Genomic DNA, 21944 nt, shown 5'->3' on the forward strand with positions numbered 1-21944 from the left:
GCCATGAGCAGGGTTTGGGGCCAGGATCTGCTGCTTCTGGAATTTTGTAATTTCTTCTGGAATTTTTGTGTGGAGAAGAGCAGGCACAGGGAGAACCTCATTGATCTCCTGGAAGGAGGGTGGAGTGAGGTGGGCTTGGACTCTTCTGCCATGTCCCAAGTGAAGGGATGACAGGAAATGACCCTAAGTTGCACCAGGGGAGGTTCAGGTTAAATACTGGAATTTTTTTCTCTTGGAAGAGCAGTCAGGCATTGGAATGAGCTGCCCAAGGGTGTGGTGGAGTCACCATCTCTGGGAGTGTTCAGGAGGTGTCTGGATGTGGCACTTGGGGACAGGGTTTAGGGATGGTTTGGGGTTGACGAACTCGATGATCTTCAAAATCTCTTCCCACCTGGATGATTCTGGGATTTAGGGAATTTTCCCCCAGGCTAAAGAGGCCTGGTTGGCACTGCCCTCCTGCGCTGTGAGTGACGTGCTCAACGTGTGTTTCACCTGGGAACTGTGTTGGGATGAAGAATTACGTAATCATTAAGGCTGGAAAAGCCCTCTAGGATCATCAGATGCAACCATTCCTCCAGCACTGCCAAGGCCACTTCCAACCCCTGTCCCCAGGTGCCATGTGCACCCGTTAATGCCGTAGCCAGGTGCTGCAGACCTGTAGTGAACCTCAGGTTAGAGGTGGTTTAGTGAGTGGGGGAGGCAGGAGGTCCCACTGGTGACCCTTGGTGGCTCCAAGCCACCACCAAACAGCCCCTGTCCCCTTGGTTGTCCCAGGAGAGGATGGGCTGGGGAGTTGGAGTTGTCCTGCTCCAGCCTGAAAGGATGAGCACAGAGCCCTGGGTTTGCTCCTGCCTGGGCACCCTCCTTGTTCTAAACTGGCTCCTTTTCACTCCAGCTAAATTTAGGGATTGTGAGAGAACATTTCCAGCCTCAGCCATCACATCTCTGACAGCCAAGGGTGACAGTGTCACATGAACCCCTCTGAACTGATTTATGTTGCTTTTCGTTCTCTTTTTAATGGTTTTGGAATTTGGTTGCTCTTGGATCCTGGTCACTGGGAGGATGTGGGCAGCTCAGTGCCAGGAAGGAGACTTGGACCACTCAGGAGCTGGGATTTGGTTCTCAGGCTCCCTCCAGCCAGGGAAGAGCTGCTCTGCCTCAGTGTTACAGAGATGGGAGGTGTGGGCTTGACTTACGAGCCAGTTTTGGGTCTGCTTTGTAAGAACTCACTGGGCATTAATAAAAGTTAAAAATGCTTCAGGCTGTGCCTTAAAACCGCCCTGACTGAAATGCAGGAAAAATCAGGATTGCAGCTCATCGTGGTGCAGACGGTGAGATAAACCCTGGAGAGCTGCAGGCAAAGTGCTGTGCTGAACCTGAGGGGTTGGGAAGTGTCACGGATGGGCTGGAGAATAAACTCAGACTGGGAAGTTCCAGGTGAGGATAGGGAGTCCTTGGAGCCTGGAGTAAGAGCAGAGCTTTGATGTGGGTGTGTAAATCTGAGTCACGAGGACCGAGACTTGTTTGAAGTGTTTTAAAGCCCTGATCTTTCTCCTGAGTGCTGCTGGGAAGCCAGAAACGATCCAGGGTTGCTTTTCCATCTCTCTGGGAGTAGTGGAAGGTGGGAGTAATCCCAGTCAGAGGGAGGACAGGAGGAGAAAGCCAGCTGGGAATTAATTCCCAGGAGTTTGAGTTACTGTGCAGTCTCATGGAGGAGCAGTGGGAATTCCCTTCCCCCTCACCTGCCACATCAGGATGTGTCCTGGCAGAGGAGGTTTTCCTGGGATACCTTCATTCTTTTCAAGGTCAGCAGTGCCTTTATGGAGGTGGGGAGTTTAACTCTTTGCTGGGATGGTTTTTAATGTCTCTTCCTCCAGCTCTGGTGTTGGTCAGACTCACCTTCCCTTGGCAGGCTCTGCTTTCCTGCCTTTTCCATCCCCATCCATTGGATGGTGAGGACATCCCACAGTTTAGGGCCTCGTGAGCTCCTACTGACACATTCAGGGCTGTTCATGGGAACAAATGGATCAGGAGGACTCTGTGATCATTCCCAGCACAATTAATGTCAGGATTCATTAATAAAAGGGATGCGGACTTGAAGATGATGTGATCAATAAGAGCAGCAGCCCAATGCTATTAATTAGCAACGCTATTAATTAGCAATGCTCATGCTTTTAAGTCAGTTGAGTTGCTCCTACACTGGTTTTCCAAAACTTTGGGCCTTTTAATCCTCAGGAAAAGGAGGCATAAGTTGGGAAAAAGCACAGCTCAGTCATTCCACCACTGGCACTGGAGTTGGTGTTGGTGTGACCTGGGCTGCAGGTGGCACCTGGAGGCATCTGCCGGTGCTTCCCTTTCCAGCTGGGTGCTTTATCCTGCTCTGACACGTGGGATGTATGGGATGGATGTATCCATTTCCCTGGATGATGCTGGCTGCAGGAGCACTTTGCCCCCAAGGCCTGGGGCCACCATGTGTGGTCACCAGCAGCTCCCTCAGTGCCCTTTTTCCATGGAAGGAGACAGCAGGACAACCCCAAGGGACGTGTTTGAGACCAAGGACAAAGCCAAGCCGTGGTGGTGGTGCCCTAATCCTGCAGATCAGTCCACAAATGAGATTTTTAGTGCCAAAACCTGGAATTGGAGGCTCCGCCAGTTTGAATGGAGCTGGGCTTTGTTTCATAGGTTAAAAGTACATAAATTTCCTTGTTGCACTCTGGTTTTATTTTTAACTCTTCAGCAATTTAATATTTTGGAGGTCTGCTTGTACTCCCCCAGTTTTCCATCTGCTACTGTGATTAATTTAAGGCCCAGCTTCATCCAGCCAACCCAGAGCAAACCAAAGGAATGGAAACCTTACCTAGGTTGTTTGGCACGTAGCAGCAGACATGAATAACCTTGGAATTCGGGGGGGAAGAGCGAAGTGCCGTGTTCCTGGAGCCAGGATGGGCTTGGCCAGGAGCCCTTGCAGACAGCAGGAGGCTGTGCAGGATCCAGCTGTGGCTGCTCCAGGTTTGTGCTGGGAGGTGTTGCTGAGCACTCGGAAGCGGAGGGCTCCGGTTTCCTACGGCCTCTCCAGGCAGGAGGACGTGCCAGAGCTTGGCTTCTCCCCCTTCCCCAAGCCTGGAAGCACCGTGAGGTAGTGGAACGTTGCAGTGAGGAAGGTGGGACTGATCTCCCAAGGCTGTGGGAGGAAGGAGAGGGGCAAAGCTATGGAGCTCACCCAGGTTCAGCTGCTCGGCCAGTGGCGCAAAGTAGCCTGGCCAAAAATTAATTTATTTTTAACCTGGATTGTTAAAATCCAGGTCAAAATAAATTTTAAAAAATAAAATAACCTGGGTGGTTATTTTTCACCTGGACTGGGAGGAGCCATCCTTGGCAGGGCCAGCCAGGGATGGGGATGAGGGTGGAAATGAGGATGCAGAGCAGTGGGGCACAAGATGAGGCTGCTCCAGCTGCAGTTCCCACTGACAGGAAAGGGTTTTATGGGATCCTCGTGGAAGCTGGGGATCCAATTAAAGGTGCAGCTCCTCCTGAACTTCTGGAAATCTGCTCTGCTGGCAGAGGGTCTCCAGCTGCACAAGTGGGTGGTGACACAGGGGACACAGGCTGGAGTTTGGATTGTTTTAGGAAGGGAATAGTTCTGCTCTCAGAAGCCTCCAAAGCTCTAATTGGGAAAAGATGGAAAGGGAAACCACAGGACATAGACCTGTCATTAACTGAAGAACCCTGGGATGTGTGAAGCCCACGGTTGTAGGAGCTGGAAGTGGTGTTGGTGAGTCATTCCAGGCATCCAGAGGGAATAAGAAATCCAGATGACCAATGTGTCTGGTTGGGTGGGACTCCAGCAAAGCTCCTGGAGCCAGCTCAGTAGCCTCTGCCTCGGATCCTGCTGCTGTGGCTGGAGTTAGGGACCTGGGAGCAGTGCACTTGGGTTTCAGGAGCCACTTGGGGTGCTGCCATGCAGGGATGTAAAAAAAACCAATTATTGCTTCCCATGGAGGTAAAAATATTGTGGTTTGGGATCCCGTTTTCCAGCAGGGAGTGGCTGTTGAGAGTAAGAAAATCCTTAGTCCAGATTTCAGAGAAGATATGGGGCAGAATCCTGGAATATCCTGAGTGAGAAGGATCATGGATCCAGCTCCTGGCCCTGCACAGACACCCCAGCAATCCCACCCTGGGCACCCCTGGTGTCCACACCCTCCTGGAGCCCTGGCAGCCTCGGGGCTGTGCCCATTCCCTGGGCAGTGCCAGCACCCTCTGGGGAAGAACCTTTCCCTGAGATCCAGCCTGAAATGCCATGGCACAGCTCCAGCCATTGCTCAGGTTCTGTCCCTGACCGCAGAGAGCAGAGGTCGGGGCTGTCCCCCAGGAGGAGGCTCCAGACGTCTCCCCTCAGTCTCATCTTCTGCAGCTGAACAAACCAAGTGACCTCCAATGCTCCACATCTGTCCCTGCAGACCCTTCCTCGTCCCTGTGCCCCTCCTTTGGGCACTCACTGGCAGACCTACACCTCCCTCAGGCTGTGCAGGTAACCAAGGCGGCTCTTCCCTTCCCAGTTCCCTCCAGGAGAGATCAAGCCAAGGGCTGGAGGGACTGTGGAGAGACCCCTGGTCCTGTCCATACCGTGGTGACACTTCAGAGCTCTTTGTGGGGAGTGAGTGGGTGCAGTTCACCCTCAGCTTGCACACAGGGAGCCGAGCCTGGCTGCACAGGGTGTCCAGAGAGGATTTTCCCTGTGGGAGAGGGCAGGAATGTCTGGAGTGATTGTGTGGAGCAGAGCAAAGCGCTTCCTGCTGCAGGCTGGGATCAGCTGCCTTCGTTTGGGAATGAGATCACTGGAGCCTGCTGCCTGGGCCTTGTTTTCCTGCTCAGGCTCTCATCCCTGCTGGAGCCCTGCCATGGCTGAGCCCTGCCCAGGTTTCCAGGCAGGTTTCTTGTCCTGCTGCCAGCCGGGGTGCGTAAGCTGATTAGCTCCAAGGAGATCAGAGCTTGACAAGGGCTGCACTGCAGGTAAACACTGGAGCTTTTCCTCCAGCTGAGAGCCAGTGGAGCTGTGAAATATGGCTCAGGAGTAAGGAATGGCGCTGGAAGAACCCTCAGGAAAAATACCAAGAAGTGCATGAAGTGATAAGCAGAGCTGATAAAGTGCCTGGTGAGAGACTGAGAGGAGAAGCAAGCACAGATATGATCAGAGCCTATAAATACTGTCAACATGACAGCAGAGATGAGCAGGAGAAAGAGTCATTGTTATCTGATGGAAAACAAGCTCTGGGAGGAGCAACCAGGGGGGCAGGAGGTGTGGAGGGGATCCCCAGGAGCAGGAACACTCCTTGGCTGGGATGGAGCAAATCCTCAGCTGTCCCTCATGCCCCAGGCTTGTCCTGGTGCCCAACAGTGTGGCCAGCACGGCATCCCCTGGCACAGAATCCCCCTTGGCACCTCTGATCCTGCCACGAGCTTCCTTAAATTCCCATTTTCCAGGTACCATTGAGGTGTCCTGGTTGGCTGATCCCAACAGGTGCTGCTTGTCCACATCCCTTCCCTTCCCTTCCCTTCCCTTCCCTTCCCTTCCCTTCCCTTCCCTGGAAACAAATCAAGTCTGGGCAGAGGATGGATCTGGGGTGGTTCCAGGGACCCCCAGGACATCCTGCTGGAATAAATCTGGAGGTTGTGTGTCACACAGCTTGGGAAGGTGCTCCTGGAGTGGGATTTCAGTCCAAAACTCTGATTTATTGATTCCTGATTTATTGATTCCTGATTTATTGTTGTGTCCGGTGCCACCGGGACCGGCCGGCTCTTCCTCACTGGGAATGGGCTGCCAGAGGCCTGTGATCCTCAGGGGTTAACTGGGGCCAGTCTGGGAATTCCAGCTGGAGCCCAGGAGATGCTGGAGCCCAAGAGGTGCTCAGCAGATTCTCCAGCCACCACTTGGCCTTGCTGTGCTCGGCCGGGCTGATCGGGATCCTTTCCAGACCTGGTGTTTGCAGAGCTCTCCAGGTGTTCTGGGTCCCATCCAGGTGTTCCTGAGTCCCATCCACTGTTCCTGGGCTCTCCAGGAGCACAAGCACGACAGTTATGCTGCACATTCTGGGACAGGGCTCTTGGGAAAGCCGCCCTTCCCAGAGAGCTGTCCTGGAAGGAGAGCTCACATCAAAGGAGCCAGGAACGATAGGGATCAAATAATTACTGCCTCTCCCCTTCCTTCTGACTCCTGTCACTCACAGTCTGGGATTGTTATCTCTGGGGCTTGGGCAGCAGCAATCCTGACTCCAGGATCTGTGTCATCCAGATAAGGTGGTGTGTGGTGACTTTTCCAGCCTGGATAGCTGTTGGAGTAAAATGGAGTGGTGTTTCATGGTCCTGTTGGGAGAGGACTGTCCTGCAGCCCCAGCTGCAGTGGGAGGTGTTGCCCGAGGAATGTGCTCAGGGGAAGGGAGTGGGACCTGGCTGGGGCACAGAGGGGCTCCTGTGCTGTGGCAGCTCAGTGAATCCTGTCCTCTCTGCTGGATGGAGGTGGATGGTCACAGAATCCAAAAACAGTTTGGATTGGAAGGGACCTTAAAGCTCCTGCCATGGGCAGGGACACCTTCCTCCATCCCAGGCTGCTCCAAGCCCTGTCCAGCCTGGCCATGGACACTTCGGGCATCCAGGGGCAGCCACAGCTTCTCTGGGAAGCTCTGCCAGAGCCTCCCCACCCTCACAGGGAACATTTTTTTCCTAAAAAGCCAGGAACTGGTGCTCAGGGCTGGCCCTCAGTCGCTCACCTCGTGTGTCCCAGCGTGGCCCAGCTCTGCCCTTGGGTGCCTCGTGATTCAGCGGCGCTTTTGGGGCCAAAACCAACACGGGGAGGGAGCGTTCCTGAGCAGCTCTGGCACCAGGAATTGACAGGAAACAATTCGGCAGCCTTGGTGTGCTGCAGCTGGGGCTGATCCCTCACAGTGTTGCTGTCTCTCCACAGAATGCCATGAACCTGCCTCCCGACAAAGCCCGGCTCCTGCGGCAGTACGACAACGAGAAGAAGTGGGAGCTCATCTGTGACCAGGTGAGGAGCCTCTGGAGAGCCTTGGGAGATGCCTCATCCCAGCTGCTCCATCCACAGCATCCCTGGGCTGAGCAGGACCTCACAGAACCTTGCAGCACCCAGGAAATTCCTGTTCCTGGAGCTTCACTTATTCCTTCTGCTCCCTTGTTGGTAACCACTCCTAGAGGCCTTGCAGTGATAACTGCAGCCACCCCAACCCATCCTGGGATTCTGTCATTCCCTGATTTGTGTTTCTCTGTGTCCCAGAGGGCTGTGAGCTCTGGGCTGGAGTCTGTGCTGGCAGCAGGTCAGGCAGAAGCTGTCTGATGGCAGCCAATTCCCACCTCACAGAGGAATATCCCTTTCCCCTCTGTTGTTTCCATCCTGGATTCCCTCTGGCTGCTGAACACTGCTGGTTTTGCCCTGCACAGGCTCAGCCTGACCTCAGAGTCTTGCAAACAAGAACAAATGATCAAATGAACAAATGAGCAAATGAACAAACGATAAAATGAACAAATGAATAAATGATCTCAGGGTTTGGCTGCCCATGTCATGCTCTGTGGTGATGGCTGGAGCTGTCACCTCCAGGGACAGGAGACTGAACCCCAGTTCACACCTCCAGAGGCTGGGAACAACCTCGGGTTAGGCACTGCCAGATGCTGAGGCATCTCCTCGTGAGCTGTGTAGGGTGTGCAGCAATTAGCAGGATGTGATGGATCAACAAGAATGGCATTTGGGGGGCAAAATGAAATGTGACAAAGTGGGATTTGAATCTGGGAGCCAGCAGCAAAATGCCATGAAGTTCAGCAGTAGTGGGTAATGAAAATAATTGATGCAGCACTGGGAGTGTGGGATGTTCCCTTGGGATGTAAACTCAGCAGAACCAGGGTGAGAGTTTGGCAGGAGGTCAGGGACATTGGGATAAAAACATTTATGGGACATTTCCTATTCAGCTGTTACAGTGGTGGGGTGTCTGATACGGTCATGGAATTCCAGACTGGTTTGGGTTGGAAGGGACCTTAAAGCCCATCCAGTTCCAGCCTGAGGAACACATACACATTCCACTATCCCAGATTGCTCCAAACCCTGTCCAACCTGGCCTTGGGCACTTCCAGGGGTCCAGGGGCAGCCACAGCTTCTCTGGGCACCCTGTGCCAGGGCCTGCCCACCCCAACAGGGAAGGACTTTTTTCCCAATACCCCATGTAACCCTGCCCTCTGGCAGTTTAAATTCATTGCACAGGTACCTTAAAGTAAAGCTTAATGAAGAATTGCTTCTTTCCCCATGAGTTTCCTGTGCAGAGAATGTAAAGCTCGAGCTATTTAAAGACTCAGTTTACTGAGACATTAAAAAATGTAGGAACTGCTACCAATGATTGCAGATTCCCCATCCCTGGCAGTACCCCAGGCCAGGTTGGAGAGGGCTGGGAGCACTCTGGGACAGTGGGAGGTGTCCCTGCCATGGCAGGGGTGGCACTGGGTGGGCTTTAGGGTCCCTCCCAACCCGGTCCAGTCTGTGATTCCATGATTTGTGCCAGGCTGTTCCCAGAGCACCCTGCAGAGGTGTGAGCTCCGTGCCCAGTTCCTGCTGGCAGCGGGACAGGCAGGAGCTGTTTGATCCCAGCCTGGATGTGCAAATTCCCCCTCGGAGCTGATCCACCCTGTGCAGCTGCTGCTGATTCAGTGCCCAGCTCCGGGCTGGGAGAGCAGCGTGAGCAGATGGGAAGGAAATCTGCAATCTGGAGTCATCTCCTTGCACAACTCCCAGTCCACCCCCGGGCTGGGATGAGTCCCTTCCCTGGGCTGGGGCCCTTCCCATCCTTTGGAAAGGCTGATGGAACAGCACTGAGGAGCAGCACGAGGTGACCAAGTGGCACCTTTCCCCTGCCCAGCCATCCCATGGGACACACTGGGCAGGGAGCACAGGCTGGGGTCTGTCACAGCTCCCTGGTGTCCCCTCAGGTGCTGCCACCCCCTCAGTCGCAGCACTGTGAGCAGGTGTCACTAAAAGCACCAAAATGCAGCATATGGGCTGTGAAATATTTATATATTCACAACATAGAAATAGTGCCCTGGAATATCTAAATATATGTATAATATTAATAATATTATATATAACATATAAAAATACAGGATATATTCACAATATAGAAATATTGCCCTGGAATATATAAATATATATAATATTAATAATTATATTAATATTATATATACCATATAAAATACAGTATATATTCCCAATATGTAAATAGTGCCCTGGAATACCTAAATATTACGTATATATATATATAAATATATAAAAATATATAAAAAGGAATAATATTACATATAACATATTAAATATAGTATATATTCCCAATATAGAAATATTGCCCTGGAATGTATAAATATTGTATATAATAGTATTATTTTAATATAGTATGTAAAATATATTTAAAAACATATATAGATAGATAGATAGATAGATAGATAATATATATTCCCAATATGTAAATAGTGCCCTGGAATAACAGGGATGAGGGCACTTCTAGGAATAGGGGTTGTGTATAGGATTTTTTTATTCTAAAGCAAATTTTGACTCCTGTTTTCCCTTGGTTTCACCCAGTACGCCATTTTCACCTGGATTTTCTTGTAAATCAATGAGGAAATGAACTCTTTCTCTCCTGTGCTGGTTTTCAACTTAGATCTGAAAGGAAAAGTTGTCTAGAAATGGTATTTTCTAAACAATCTGTGCAGCATATCCTGAATATTTATCTGGGGAATATTTGGAGAATATTAGGAGTTAATCCCCAAAAAGGAGCTCTCACTTTTGCAGAAACAAGATGAGCAAAGTGGGGAACCAGTTTCATGATGATGAAATAATAACAACAACAACAATAATAATTAATAATAATCTGCCGTGAATAGGATTATTTGCATTATTTGAATAATTGTAAGGGCTGCTGGGCTGGTTGTGGGGGACTCATCCCACGTGGAATTTTCTCTTCCTTTATAAACCTTCCACACTGCTGTCCTCAGAGCTTGCTCCCACCTCTCTGGGTAAGGTACAAGGAGGAGGGAAAAAGGAGAGCCAGGAAATCTGCTGTCCGCTCTGGAATGGGCCAGGGTGGCCAACTGAGGGGCTGGGTTGGGAATGATCCAGGCAGGGACAAGGATGCATGGAAAATCCAGGAAATGGGATCCTTTTGTGGTGTCCTGGAGGCCTCTGTCCAGCTGGGTGCTGGGAGGGAAGGGCTTGGGGACATCCTGCAAAGTTCTTCATTGCCCTCTGATGGCACGTGGTGGCCAGGGTTGTCACCAGGGAGGCGTGGGAATAAGGGATGAAGAGATCCACAGGAAAACGGCGAGGTTTGCACCCAAAATCTCCTCCTGAGGTGTTTGGGGAACTCCTCCCTTGCTGAAGAAGCTCAGGAGAAGGCAGGAGCTGGTGTTTTGGGGGCTGGTGGCCAACGTGGGGCTCTTGGGGTGGCGTTGGTGGCTGGGGTCCTGGGCCAGCCCTCAGCTTTGCTTCCAAGGGGATCCCTGCCCACGGGAGCCATGGGTGGCTGATGGAGAAGGCCTGAGGAGGAGCAGGGTGTTGCGGGGGTGCTGTGCCATTTTTTTTTGTCACAAATTCCTCAGTGGAGCCCAGATTTCTCCTCAGGAATGGGCTGAGGGGACCGGGAGCCCTGATGGTGCCGTTGACCCTTTCCCAACAGAGATCCAGGAGTTTTTTTGCCACTGTCCAGCCAAGGATTTTCCATCATTTTGCATGCCCTGCAGAAACCATTTAGAGCTCTGGTTGGAGAGGTTAAAAAACGTGGTGTATTCCAGGGACTCTGCCCTGGTGGGGTAAACACAGGGCGGAAAATCCCGTGATTTACTGAATTCAGGAGAAGTTGGACTTTGGACACTCGTGGCTTCATTCCTTTGGCTGGGTCACCCTGGGAGAGGAGGCTCAGGGAAGATCAGACAAGGAGGGATGGAGAGGTTGGAGATAAAGGCATGAGGAGTCCCAGGCTCCGTGATTTGGGATTGGGAAGGGCTGGGCAGCCCTGGGGTCGGAGGGAGCAGCACCTGGGTCCAGCACGGAGCTGGCATTGATCCTGGGGGAGTGGATCCTTAATCCTGGGGGAATGGATCGTTCTGCCTCCTCGTTAGTGCAGGGATGAGCAGCTGCTGTCCTCTCATTCCATGAGGACACTTCCACAGTGACACCATTCTGCTGGTGGGAATGTCTGGATTGCTGGGACGGGACCGAGCCACCCGCTGGATCTGTGGGAGATGGGGAATTCTGCACCATGTTGGTGATGCGTTTGAGACACTGCTCCCCATCGCCTTGTCCATCTCCTTGCCCACTGTCCCAATCCCAGCACATCCTCTGGGATTCTCATCGCGACCCGGGTGCTTCCCCGGCATCTGCGAATCCCAAGAATGAAACAGCTTAGGCAGGATAATGATAATAATGGGAATAACATCTGGGCTGATGCAGAAAAATGCCCTGAATGGCTCTGGGAGCCGAGGATTGTTGGGAAAGGCACGATTTCCTGGTTCCGGAATGAATATGTTTTGCAGAGCGGGGTGCTCAGGAGATGTCAGGTTCCCTGCAGGATCACGTGGAAGGGGAAGTGCAGAAGTCCAGCAGTTCCTCTTGGCTGCTGAAGCAAAGCCCCCCCAGCCCCCCTTTTTTTCTGTGTCTGTCGGAAAAGAAAGTGCTAATTCTGGCTGAAAGAGGCACAGGAGAGGTGCTGTGCTCCTGCTTTTCCCCTGAGTTATGGAATCATGGAACGGGCTGGGTTGTGAAGGACTTTAGAGTCACTCAGTCCCACCCTTGCCATGGTGGCACACCTCCCTCTATCCCAGGTTATTCCAGCCTGGCCTTGGGCACTGCCAAGGGTCCAGGGCTACCCACTGCTGCTCTGGGAATTCCAGCCCAGCCAGGAATTGCCCATTCCCAATCTCCCACCCATCCCTGCCCTCTGGCAGTGGAAGCCCTTCCCTGTGTCCTGTCCCTGCAGCCCTTGTCCCAAATCCCTCTCAGAATTTAATCCCAGTGAATCCTCCCCATTTATTCCCCCAGAGGAAGTTGCTGGGCCCAGCTCATCCCGTTGCTCTCCGGTGCTGCTGTCCTTGCATTCCCTGTGCTCTTCCATCCTGGCTCACAACACCCCTCCTCAGGGATTTTCCAAGCCAGAAAGGACCTTTATCCTTGGGAATTAAGCTCGTTTGCTTTGTAGGTGGCTGACAAAGGCAGTGTGCAGCCGCTGCTGCTCCGTGCCCGTGTCCTTTCAGCCTGCAGATAATGCTGGAGCTCACAGCGGTCACGTAGTGGAGATAAAAAGGGTTTCACCAGGATTTAGGAACTTTGTTGTGTCTGAATGGCTCAATCCAGGGAAGCCACCATGTCCCAGTCGTGATGTCACCCCACAGCATTTGCTGAGCAAGGTTTGGCCGCTCCAGTCTGGATTTTAGGCTTTTTTGTGTGTGGGGTAAAAATGCCCGACCTCGTCATTCGGATGGTGTTAAATCCCGGGTTTGGAAACAGAGCTGGCCAAGGAGTGGGTGGGAATTGCCAGAAGTGGAGGGGAGGAGCTGACAGGAAAAAAAGCTGGGATTTTTAACTCTTTAATTATGGTTTCTAAGGCACAGCAGTTCCTTGGGAAGTGTGGCTGTTGGGATGCTCCCAAGGAGGATCATGAGAGGATCCCAGTGGATTCCAGCCTGCAGCCAGCTCCATTCCCAACCCCTGGGAGCTCCCAGTCAGATTTTTGGGAAGAGGGTGGCTGTGACCAGACATCCAGGCTGACTTGGAGGCCTCACTGCACAGCCTGGCCCTTGCAGCTTCTTAATCAGCCTCTAATATAAAACACTCTGAGCTGGATAAACCCAGACGGGAATCATAGCCAGGAAAGGGCAATTTTAAAGGCTAATCCCTCCAAGTTTTCCAAACCAGCAAAAAAGAAACACTTGAGGGGGCTGTAAAAATGTTTCCAGGACGAGGAGATGTTTACCACAAGTGATTTTTGGTCACTCCTCAGGTAGGAGTATTCCTGGTGTTTGCTGTTCATGGATAGCATCTGGAAAGTCCTTTAACCCAAATAATTCCACTCCACAAGAATGAGCAGCATCTTTTTACACCAAGCTGCTGCAGAGATTATTACATAAATACATAATTACAGCCAGGTTTGAAGAAAACAAACAAAACCATCCAGTAGCTGCATCCCAGACTGTCAAATGTGCTCCTTGAGTCTCTTTAAACATTTCATTTTGAGGATTCCAGGCAATTAAAGCTGGCGGCTGGGAAAAGCTGCTGTCACTTCAGTGGATTACTTGGGAAGAGGAATTAATCCATAAAAGCAAAAGAGCTTCTCTGGGGGATTGGACTGAACACAGCTCTGTCACAGAAAGGGGGGAATAAATGGGAGGGGGAACGTGGAGTGTTGTTGGGATGGGACACTGCTGCCAGGAGAACATGGCAGGGGCTGGAATTGGAGGATCCTTAAGGGCTCTGCCAACCCAAACCACTCTAGGGGTCCAGGAATTCTCTGTCTGCCCCGTGGGAGCTGCTGAGGTGAGCCTGGCTCCAGGAATCCCTGAGAGAGAGCCAAGAAGAATCCACGATGGTGGACTTGGTGCTGGAGCAGGACAGACCCTGCTGGTGTCACTTTGTCCAGAGAAGAACCCTCAGTGAAGAACTTTGCATTCTCTGAGCTGTTTTTTAGATAAAATAGGAAATGCCAATTCCAGAGCCGTGTGGAGGTGCATGGAAAAAGAATCCAGTTGTAAAAGAGGAAAGCCATGAGTGCTCTGTGACTTCCAGAGCTCCCACCAGGGCTGGTGGAGCTCACAGAAGAGTTTTTCCTTCATTTTTTCCTGCTGGCCATGATGGATTACTTCTTTTCCAGCAAGCAGCAAGATAATAACAGGAAGAACTTGTGGTGTTCAGCCAGTTCTGGTAACTGGGCAGCAGTGTCCTGTTCATTCTGGAATAACCTCGGCATAACGCAGTCAGAATTGCATCCTGACCTAATAAAGGGAGGTTTCAGATAAAAGAGGAAATTTCAGGAGATTGGGATGAGATCTTTCCTCCAGGGAAAGGGCCAGAATAGCCTAAAGTTCTTCCAAGACACAAGTAGGATCAGAATGTTTGGGAATGCTGTGAGGAGGTTTGGACACAGCACACTGCCCATGGAACAGCTCATGTTTCACAGCAGCCTTGGTGGGATAAACTTCCAGCTGGACACTGGGAAAGCAGGGAAAAATCAGGGAGCTCTCAGAAGACCACCAAAATCTGTGATCTTGGGCTGAGGGGGGATTGATTGGAGATGGAGTGATCCCTGCAGGAGGAGTTGGGACCTTGAGGACTGGCTCCCACTGCCAGAGGGCAGGGATGGATGGGAGATTTGGAATTGGCAATTCCTGGCTGGGCTGGAATTGCCAGAGCAGCTGGGGCTGCCCCTGGACCCCTGGCAGTGCCCAAGGCCAGGCTGGACATTGGGGATTGGAGCAGCCTGGGGTAGGGGAAGGTTTTTTGCAAGTGATTAAAAAAGATTTTGTGTTGGTGCATCTCCTGACCCTTCTCCTTCCTCTCCACGCTCCTGCTGAGCAGAAACCCTGGAACTTCAGATGGATGTGCAACTAAAATTCAGAATTCCCACTGAATGTTTAAGGTGTCTTTTTATGCTGTTGATATAAATATCGAGATCCATTTAAATCTATTTTAATGGCATGCATAGATTATCCGCTTAGGAACAGAATGTATTATAAATATATATTGTTCAATATGTATGTGGTGCATGTGTTTTCTGGGTAAAGTAAATACAGGAAAATGGCTGATGTTTATTCCTGCCTCTTTTCCAGGAAAGATTCCAAGTGAAGAATCCTCCACACACTTATATCCAGAAGCTGAAGGGATATCTGGACCCAGCAGTGACCAGGAAGGTGAGGAGCATCCTGTTTCCTCCTGCCTGTCCCTCATTCCTCAGCCAGCATGGTCCTGGGGTCCAGGTTCCTTCCTGCCTTTGTGCAAATGCCCTGCAAATTTCAGGGAGAAGCAGAGAGAAATTGGGAATTTGCTTCAGTTTTCCAGCTTGGGAAGGAGAGCAGATGTTGGGAAGCCAAGGACCATCTGACATGGAGCACAGCTTGTTTTAATAATGTTGGCTCCAGTAAATAATCTGACAAATTGTCTCTGGGCTGGGCTCTAGGCCTGGCTTTGGCTCAGCCCCTGTCTGATGGCCCTTTGCTCACCCCTGGGAGGGGCGTCTGAGTTTTGAGTCCTTTTCTCTGGGAATTTGCCTGGCAGAGGCTCAGTGCAGCTGAGTGCAGTGTTTGTTCATGGGGATTAGCTCCATCCATGGAGATCAGCTCCATCCATGGAGATCAGTTTCATCCATGGGGATCAGCTCCATCCATGGAGATCAGCTCCATCCATGGGTATCAGCTCCATCCATGGGGATCAGCTCCATCCATGGGTATCAGCTCCATCCATGGGGATCAGCTCCATGCATGGTCACAGCTCTGTCCATGGGGATCAGCTCTATCCATGGGGATCAGCTCCATCTATGGAGATCAGTTCCTTCTATGGGAATCAGCTCCATCCATGGTCACAGCTCTGTCCGTGGGGATCAGCTCTATCCATGGGGATCAGCTCCATCTATGGAGATCAGTTCCTTCTATGGGGATCAGCTCCATTCATGGTGACAGTTCCCATCCATGGTGACTTGTCCATCCATGATCACAGCTCTGTCCATGGGGATCAACTCCTTCTATGGTGATCAGCTCCATCCATGGTGACAATTCCCATCCATGGAGACATCTCCATCCATGGTGAACATCTCCCATCCATGGGGATCACCTCTGTCCATGCTGACAGCTCCATCCATGGTGACACCTCCATCCATGGCCATCCACAGGGATCACCTCGCATCCATAGGGACCAGCTCCATCCATGGTGACAACCACAAGAGCCTCTAAAGCCCACCCAGAAATGCAGCAGAGCCCAGCAGGTGCTGCCCTGGCCTGGCTGTGCCTCCTGCCCAGCAGTCCCTGCTCCGTGGTGCCCCGCAGTGATCCGAGGGGCGTTCCCTGTGGAGAACACGGATCCTGCCCTGGCAGTTCCAGGCACTGGGAATGCGCCCCTCGCTCCCCGTGCTCCCAGCCCCTCCTGGGGCAGAGGAACCTTGGGACAGCACTGCTGTGGTTGGAGCCTCCAGCCAGGAGCAGGGAGCCATTTCCTTGGAAACCCTGGCCTTTCCCTGTGTGGATGTTTCCAGCCCGGTGAACGGGGCCTTTGTGTTTTTCCTCCGGAGGGTTTTGGAGATTGTTCCGTGTTTGGCTTCGCTCCGTGGGCTCACATTGGAGCCTTTCTTACCCAGGGCTCCCGTGACAAATGACAAACCCAAAGGGCCTAAAAATAGCTGTCCTGGTTTCCTGTGTGTTGTTGGGTCACTCCGGATCACCCGCAGCCTTTCCTCAGCCCCTCTGACACGGGGAGGGGTGGGAGAGCTCATCCCACCGGGATTCCTGCTGCCACTGCTTCTGCTGCATGGCTCCACCCGTGCCACTCTCACATCCTGGAATTCCTTCCCAGTATCCCACCTGAGCCTGCCCTTATCCCTCTTCACCCACTTAGCTCTTGCTCAGGAATGAGAATGTGCCAAAACAGCTGCTCCAGAGGGATTTCTCCAGCTGTTCCAGCACCTTCCCATGGGCAGGGAGAGCAGGATCCTCCAGTCCTGCTCCAGATGGGATTGAGGTGCCCCCACTGGCTCTCTGCCACCTCGTTTTCTAAAGCACAGGGGCTCTGCAACCTTCAGGAGAAAGTTTGGTGTTAAATCAAAGCTTGGCTTATAAAGAAATGTTTATTTATCTCCAGGCTTTTAATTTCCTTAATCCTGGAAGCTCCAGGACGTTCCTGGGAACAGGAGGGATTTCTCCACACCTGTTTTTGTTGACTGCTGGGCTGTTGTTGCTGCATTCCTGGGGATTTAGAGGAGTTCTCAGCTTCCCCCATGTTTTCTTCATTCCCTCTGTGCTTGGTGGGATGTTGATATTTTTTAATAGAGCCTAATTATTATTTTTGCTGCTCATTCCATTGCAGAAATTCAGGAGACGGGTCCAGGAGTCGACTCAGGTGCTCCGAGAACTGGAAATTTCCTTGAGAACAAACCACATTGGGTGAGAGTTTTTGATGCCTCTGATTCAATTTAATTTTTAAATTATTCTTATTAATTTAATTTAAAATTTATTTTATTTAATAATTTTTAAATTATTTAATAATTCCTTTTTTAATTCTAAAGGTGTCTGTCTTTGAGAATACACCCCTTTGCATGTCAATAACTGATGCCACTTGGTTGCTAATTAAAGCCTGATGGGCTTAGTTAAGGGGAGCTGGGCATCTCAGGAGGATAATTCAGCTTTAATCCTTTCCTGATGGATTCATCCACATTTTTCTGAGGGCTAAGGAAAGGTTGGGTTCAGCTCCTGCTCAGTCAGAGCACAGGGAGTGAAGCTGTGTCCAGAATAAATATATATAAATATATATATAAATTTAATAAATTTATAAAGTATAAATTTTAAATTTAAATAAATAACAAAATTCTAATAAAGAATGAATATTTTTTAAAATTTCTATTAATTTATTTATTTTTTAAATTTTAAATTTAACTATAAATTTATGTATCTCCCCCGAGCCTGGCTGGGAACAACAGCACCAGCATTTATCCACAAAGCAGCAAATCCATCCCAAATTGCTGTAGTAGAATTGCCAGAGGCTTAGTTTTTATCAGGGTTTAGTTTTTTATCAGACATCCCTTTCCCATCCTCATTCCCACCAGTTTCACCTTCCTGTGGGACCAGAAGCTGCTCCAGCACTGGGCATCAGCCAGGGAGCTTTCCCAGTGCTTTTCTCCATGGTCACACCTGGGTCCACTCAATTCCATGGATTTTTTTTTTGATTTTGAGGGAATGGGGGTATTTCAGGCTGTGGGTGGAATTGCAGTCCCAGAGTGGGGATGGGAGCCTTCCTTGGAGCTGCACCAACCCAGAAACCCTCCCACACCCCTGCCAGGTGTTCCCTCCTTTTGCAGCACGAGGGATTCCCCAGCAGAGGCTGGAGGCATCCCTGGATGCTGCTGGGTTTGGGATGAGCAGGAGGAGCCTGGCTGCTGCCCCAGGGCAATAAAAGAGGGGACAGCATCAGAGCTCATTTCTCTGGGGCCCCTGGCTGAGGGATTCCTTCCAAAACACATTTTATGAAACACCAGGCTGCTCATTTTCACGGGGAAATGATAAAAAATGTCCCTCCTGAATATCAGAATCAGTCAGAGGTGATGAATTCCCACTCCAGGAGCCTGGAATTCCCACTTCCCTCCCTGGCTCCCCTCATTCCAGTGGCACCCAGCCACTCCCAGGGGATTTGCTGCCCCAGCTGGGGTTCAGAGAAGAGCTGGGGCTGTGCTGAGGTTCCTTCTCCCCCTGGCTTTGCCCCTCAATTGGTGGATTTTCAAATTTTTCTTGGCATTTTCAAAGCTTTGCAACATAACAGACTTTCCTGAATTATTTTGCAAAACCCAGGGGCCAGAATTCACTGTGACAGGTGAACACCTTTTAAAAAAAGAGGCAAAATTGCTGTTAAATGTACACCCAGGGTATCCATCAGAGATTCTTTTCCTGCCTTTACAGCCTGCTGGAAATCAGGATGAGATAGAAACTGAGCCAAGTCCCTGTGTTAGGAGTTGACCTTCACAGTGCTGCAAAAACCCCTCATTTCAGTACATTTGGAAAGGCATCTAAAGGACTCTTTAAAGTCCTCTAAATCATTTTGAAAACCCTTTTTTTTCCGTGAGTGAGACCCAGAGTGCTGCAGTGGCTCTGTCTCCAGTTTTTCTGAGAATTCCAGGGAATCCCAAAGGCCCAGGAGGGCTCTAATATCTGGTGTTTCTCTCACAGATGGGTCAGGGAGTTCCTGAATGAGGAGAACAAAGGCCTGGATGTCCTGGTGGAGTACCTGTCCTTTGCCCAGTATGCAGTCACGTAAGTGAGACATTCCTGGGATTTCCTGCCAGGAAATACATGGATTTTAGGGAATATTCCTTCATTCCAAAGGGGTTAAGCATTGAACAGGCTGCCCAGGGCAGTGGTGGGGTCACAATCCCTGGAATTGTTCAAAAAGTGGCTTGGTGGGCATGGAAGTGTTTGGTGGCTCTGGTCTTTTCCAGCCTCAATAATTCCATGCTTCTGTGGGCCTGAGAGCAGAGGAAACCTTGATGTGAGTCTGGAATTATTTCATCACAGCAGACAAAAAAACACCAACCCAAAACCTGAATTTAAACCTTGGGATTATTCATCTCTGTTCGTATTTTTTATCTTTGGTCTCTCAGCATCTTAGGGGTGGAGAACCCATCCCACAGTGTGTGGAAAGATGCAGGGTTCCTTGAAAATAGGTTTGCAGTTGGTGTCCCAGGGCTCTTTATTCCTGCTGTGTTCAAAGGGATTCCCACCCTGCAGGCCCTGCTCCTGGCTGGCAGCCTGGGCTGCTGGGCAGCAGATGTGCTGCAGCACAGCTCAGGAGCAATTCCAGGGGTGTTTTGGGAGTTGGGAAGACTGGAAACTGGTTTTTTTTTTCTGACATCTGGGACGTTGGGATCAGATTTAGTTGTTTGGGTCATAAACCATGAGATGGGCTCTGAAAAACCGGTGGGGAGAATCAGCTTTTAGTGGAGATCTTCAGCTGAGACTTTGTTTTATGGTCGTGGAATCAGCCCAGACTGGTTTGGGTTGGGAGGGACCTTGAAGCCCATCCCTGCCATGGCCAGGGAGCCTTCCCCTACCCCAGGGTGCTCCAAACCCCATCCAAGCTGGCTGTGGGTAATTCGTTTGGGAGTTGGGAAGATTGGAAACTGGTTTTTTTTTCTGACGTCTGGGACGTTGGGATCAGATTTAGTTGTTTGGGTCATAAACCATGAGATGGGCTCTGAAAAACCGGTGGGGAGAATCAGCTTTTAGTGGAGATCTTCAGCTGAGACTTTGTTTTATGGTCGTGGAATCAGCCCAGACTGGTTTGGGTTGGGAGGGACCTTGAAGCCCATCCCTGCCATGGCCAGGGAGCCTTCCCCTACCCCAGGGTGCTCCAAACCCCATCCAAGCTGGCTGTGGGTAATTCCAGGCCTGGGGAATTAATCCACATTCATTCAGGATATCGTAGCAGATTTTTTTTCTATAAAAATGAAAGAGAAGCCTTAGGTTAAAGATAATTTTGGAGTAGAAACTCGAGCTGGGGAGAGCCGATAATTTATTTTTAGCAAGGCTGCCATCAGATTTACGTCTGTCACTGCCCAGAAAAGAGATTTGTGGTGGGGTTGCAGGAAAATTTATGAGGGAAAATCCTATGGTTTCAAATGTTACCCACTGGAAAAAACCATGCACAGCAAAAAGAAATGTTTGTACAAAGCCTTTCTTCCTAAATTTATACAAATGTACGCAAGGAGCTCGCTGGTTTTTCCCCTCTCGCATGGGGAACATGAGTAATAACCTCAGGAGCTGGAAGGGGAGCAAGCAATTCCTGCTTGGAGTAGCAGAACAACGGGCAAGGAGTCAGAAATCAGGGAATCTGGGATGATTGTGGTGATATTTGAATGTGCTGGGAGACTTGTGGGGCCAAACTGGGATGGAGGAAACCAAGGTGGTACTTGCACAGCTGATTTATGGAGATTCACTGGAGAGAGCTCCCAGAATTCACAGCTTTTCCTTCCAAGCAGGGATTTATTTTATGTTGAAGGAGCTGTTTGATCCTGTTTGGATGTGTCCATGAGGGATTCAATGCCCTGTGGATGTGGCACTTGGGGACAAGGTCCACTGGTGGCCTTGGCAAGGCTGGGAATGGTTGCATGAACCTGTTGTGGAATTTCCTTCCCCATGTGAAGCTCATCCTGTTTCCCTGGGCTTTTCCATGTCCCTCCAGCACCACAACGCCTTTCCCATCATTATTCCACCTGCTGGGATCACAGAACCCTGGAATGGTTGGGTCCCAGTGCTGGGGGATCAGTTGGATTTGATGGTCTTGGAGATCTTTTCCTTTGCTTTTGCCCCGTTGGGCTTTGTCCAGTGATTCTGTGATTCCCCACAACCTGCAGCGGGAAGGAGAACTCCGCGCGTCTCTCCCGCCTAACCCGGCCTTGGAATTTGTGTTCCCTTGCAGGTTTGACTTTGAGAGCCTGGAGAACAGCGTGGAGAGCTCCATGGACAAGTCCAAGCCCTGGAGCCGCTCCATCGAGGACCTGCACAGGGGCAGCAATCTGCCCTCTCCCGTGGGGAACAGCATCTCCCGCTCCGGCAGGCACTCCACGCTCCGGTACGGAACCCTTGGGAAAACCGGGGGACAGCTTTTCCCACAGGATACCCCTCCTCTGCCCTCTGATCCCAGCAGAGGTGTGGCACATGAAGGAGTTGCTGGTTTGAGGTGGAAGGAACCTCTCAGGGGTAGCGGCTGGGGCAGGAATCACTTCCAAGGGCAGGATGAGCTGAGGATGCATTTCCTTGTACCATTCCTCTTCTCCAAAATGTCACTCAACATTCCCATGGACCCATGGAAGCTGGGGCTCCCATCCTGTGTCCTCTCTCTTCCAGCAGCACATTCCTTCCCTGCTGCCATGAAGGGGACACTGGATTCTTTGGAAAGGCCACTTCCCTTCCCCAAAGCTGCTGTCACCCTCTCACCATTCCACACTTGGCTCTCTCTTTCCCAAGATTCCTTTTTCTTAGTTTTATTTATGGAAGAGGCAGGATCACCTCCCAGAACTGGTTGACAGTCACCTCTCTTCTGTTCCTTGGGGTGTCCCACTCCAACCTCCACCTTCAGCTCCCAGTACTGATACTCAGGATGCAGCTCAGAGTGCTGGATCTTTTTGGGACTTTTTTTGACTTCATGGAGTTCTGCTCCATAA

General features: G+C 50.8%; 1 protein-coding gene across 5 annotated transcripts in view; it reads left to right on the forward strand.

Moving 5' to 3' along the window:
* Window positions 1-21944, forward strand: part of FMNL2 (formin like 2) — a 111620-nt gene that overhangs the window by 56462 nt on the left and 33214 nt on the right. For all 5 annotated transcript variants that reach the window (XM_041467293.1, XM_041467296.1, XM_041467292.1 and 2 more), the window contains exons 2-6: window positions 6959-7042; window positions 14860-14940; window positions 17102-17178; window positions 18952-19035; window positions 21200-21352. In XM_041467293.1, the coding sequence (XP_041323227.1) occupies window positions 6959-7042; window positions 14860-14940; window positions 17102-17178; window positions 18952-19035; window positions 21200-21352 (479 nt within the window). The remainder of the gene's footprint in view (window positions 1-6958; window positions 7043-14859; window positions 14941-17101; window positions 17179-18951; window positions 19036-21199; window positions 21353-21944) is intronic.

The sequence above is a fragment of the Pyrgilauda ruficollis genome, unplaced genomic scaffold, assembly GCF_017590135.1.
Source record: "Pyrgilauda ruficollis isolate IOZ18807 unplaced genomic scaffold, ASM1759013v1 scaffold205, whole genome shotgun sequence".
Classification (NCBI taxonomy): Eukaryota; Metazoa; Chordata; class Aves; order Passeriformes; family Passeridae; genus Pyrgilauda; species Pyrgilauda ruficollis.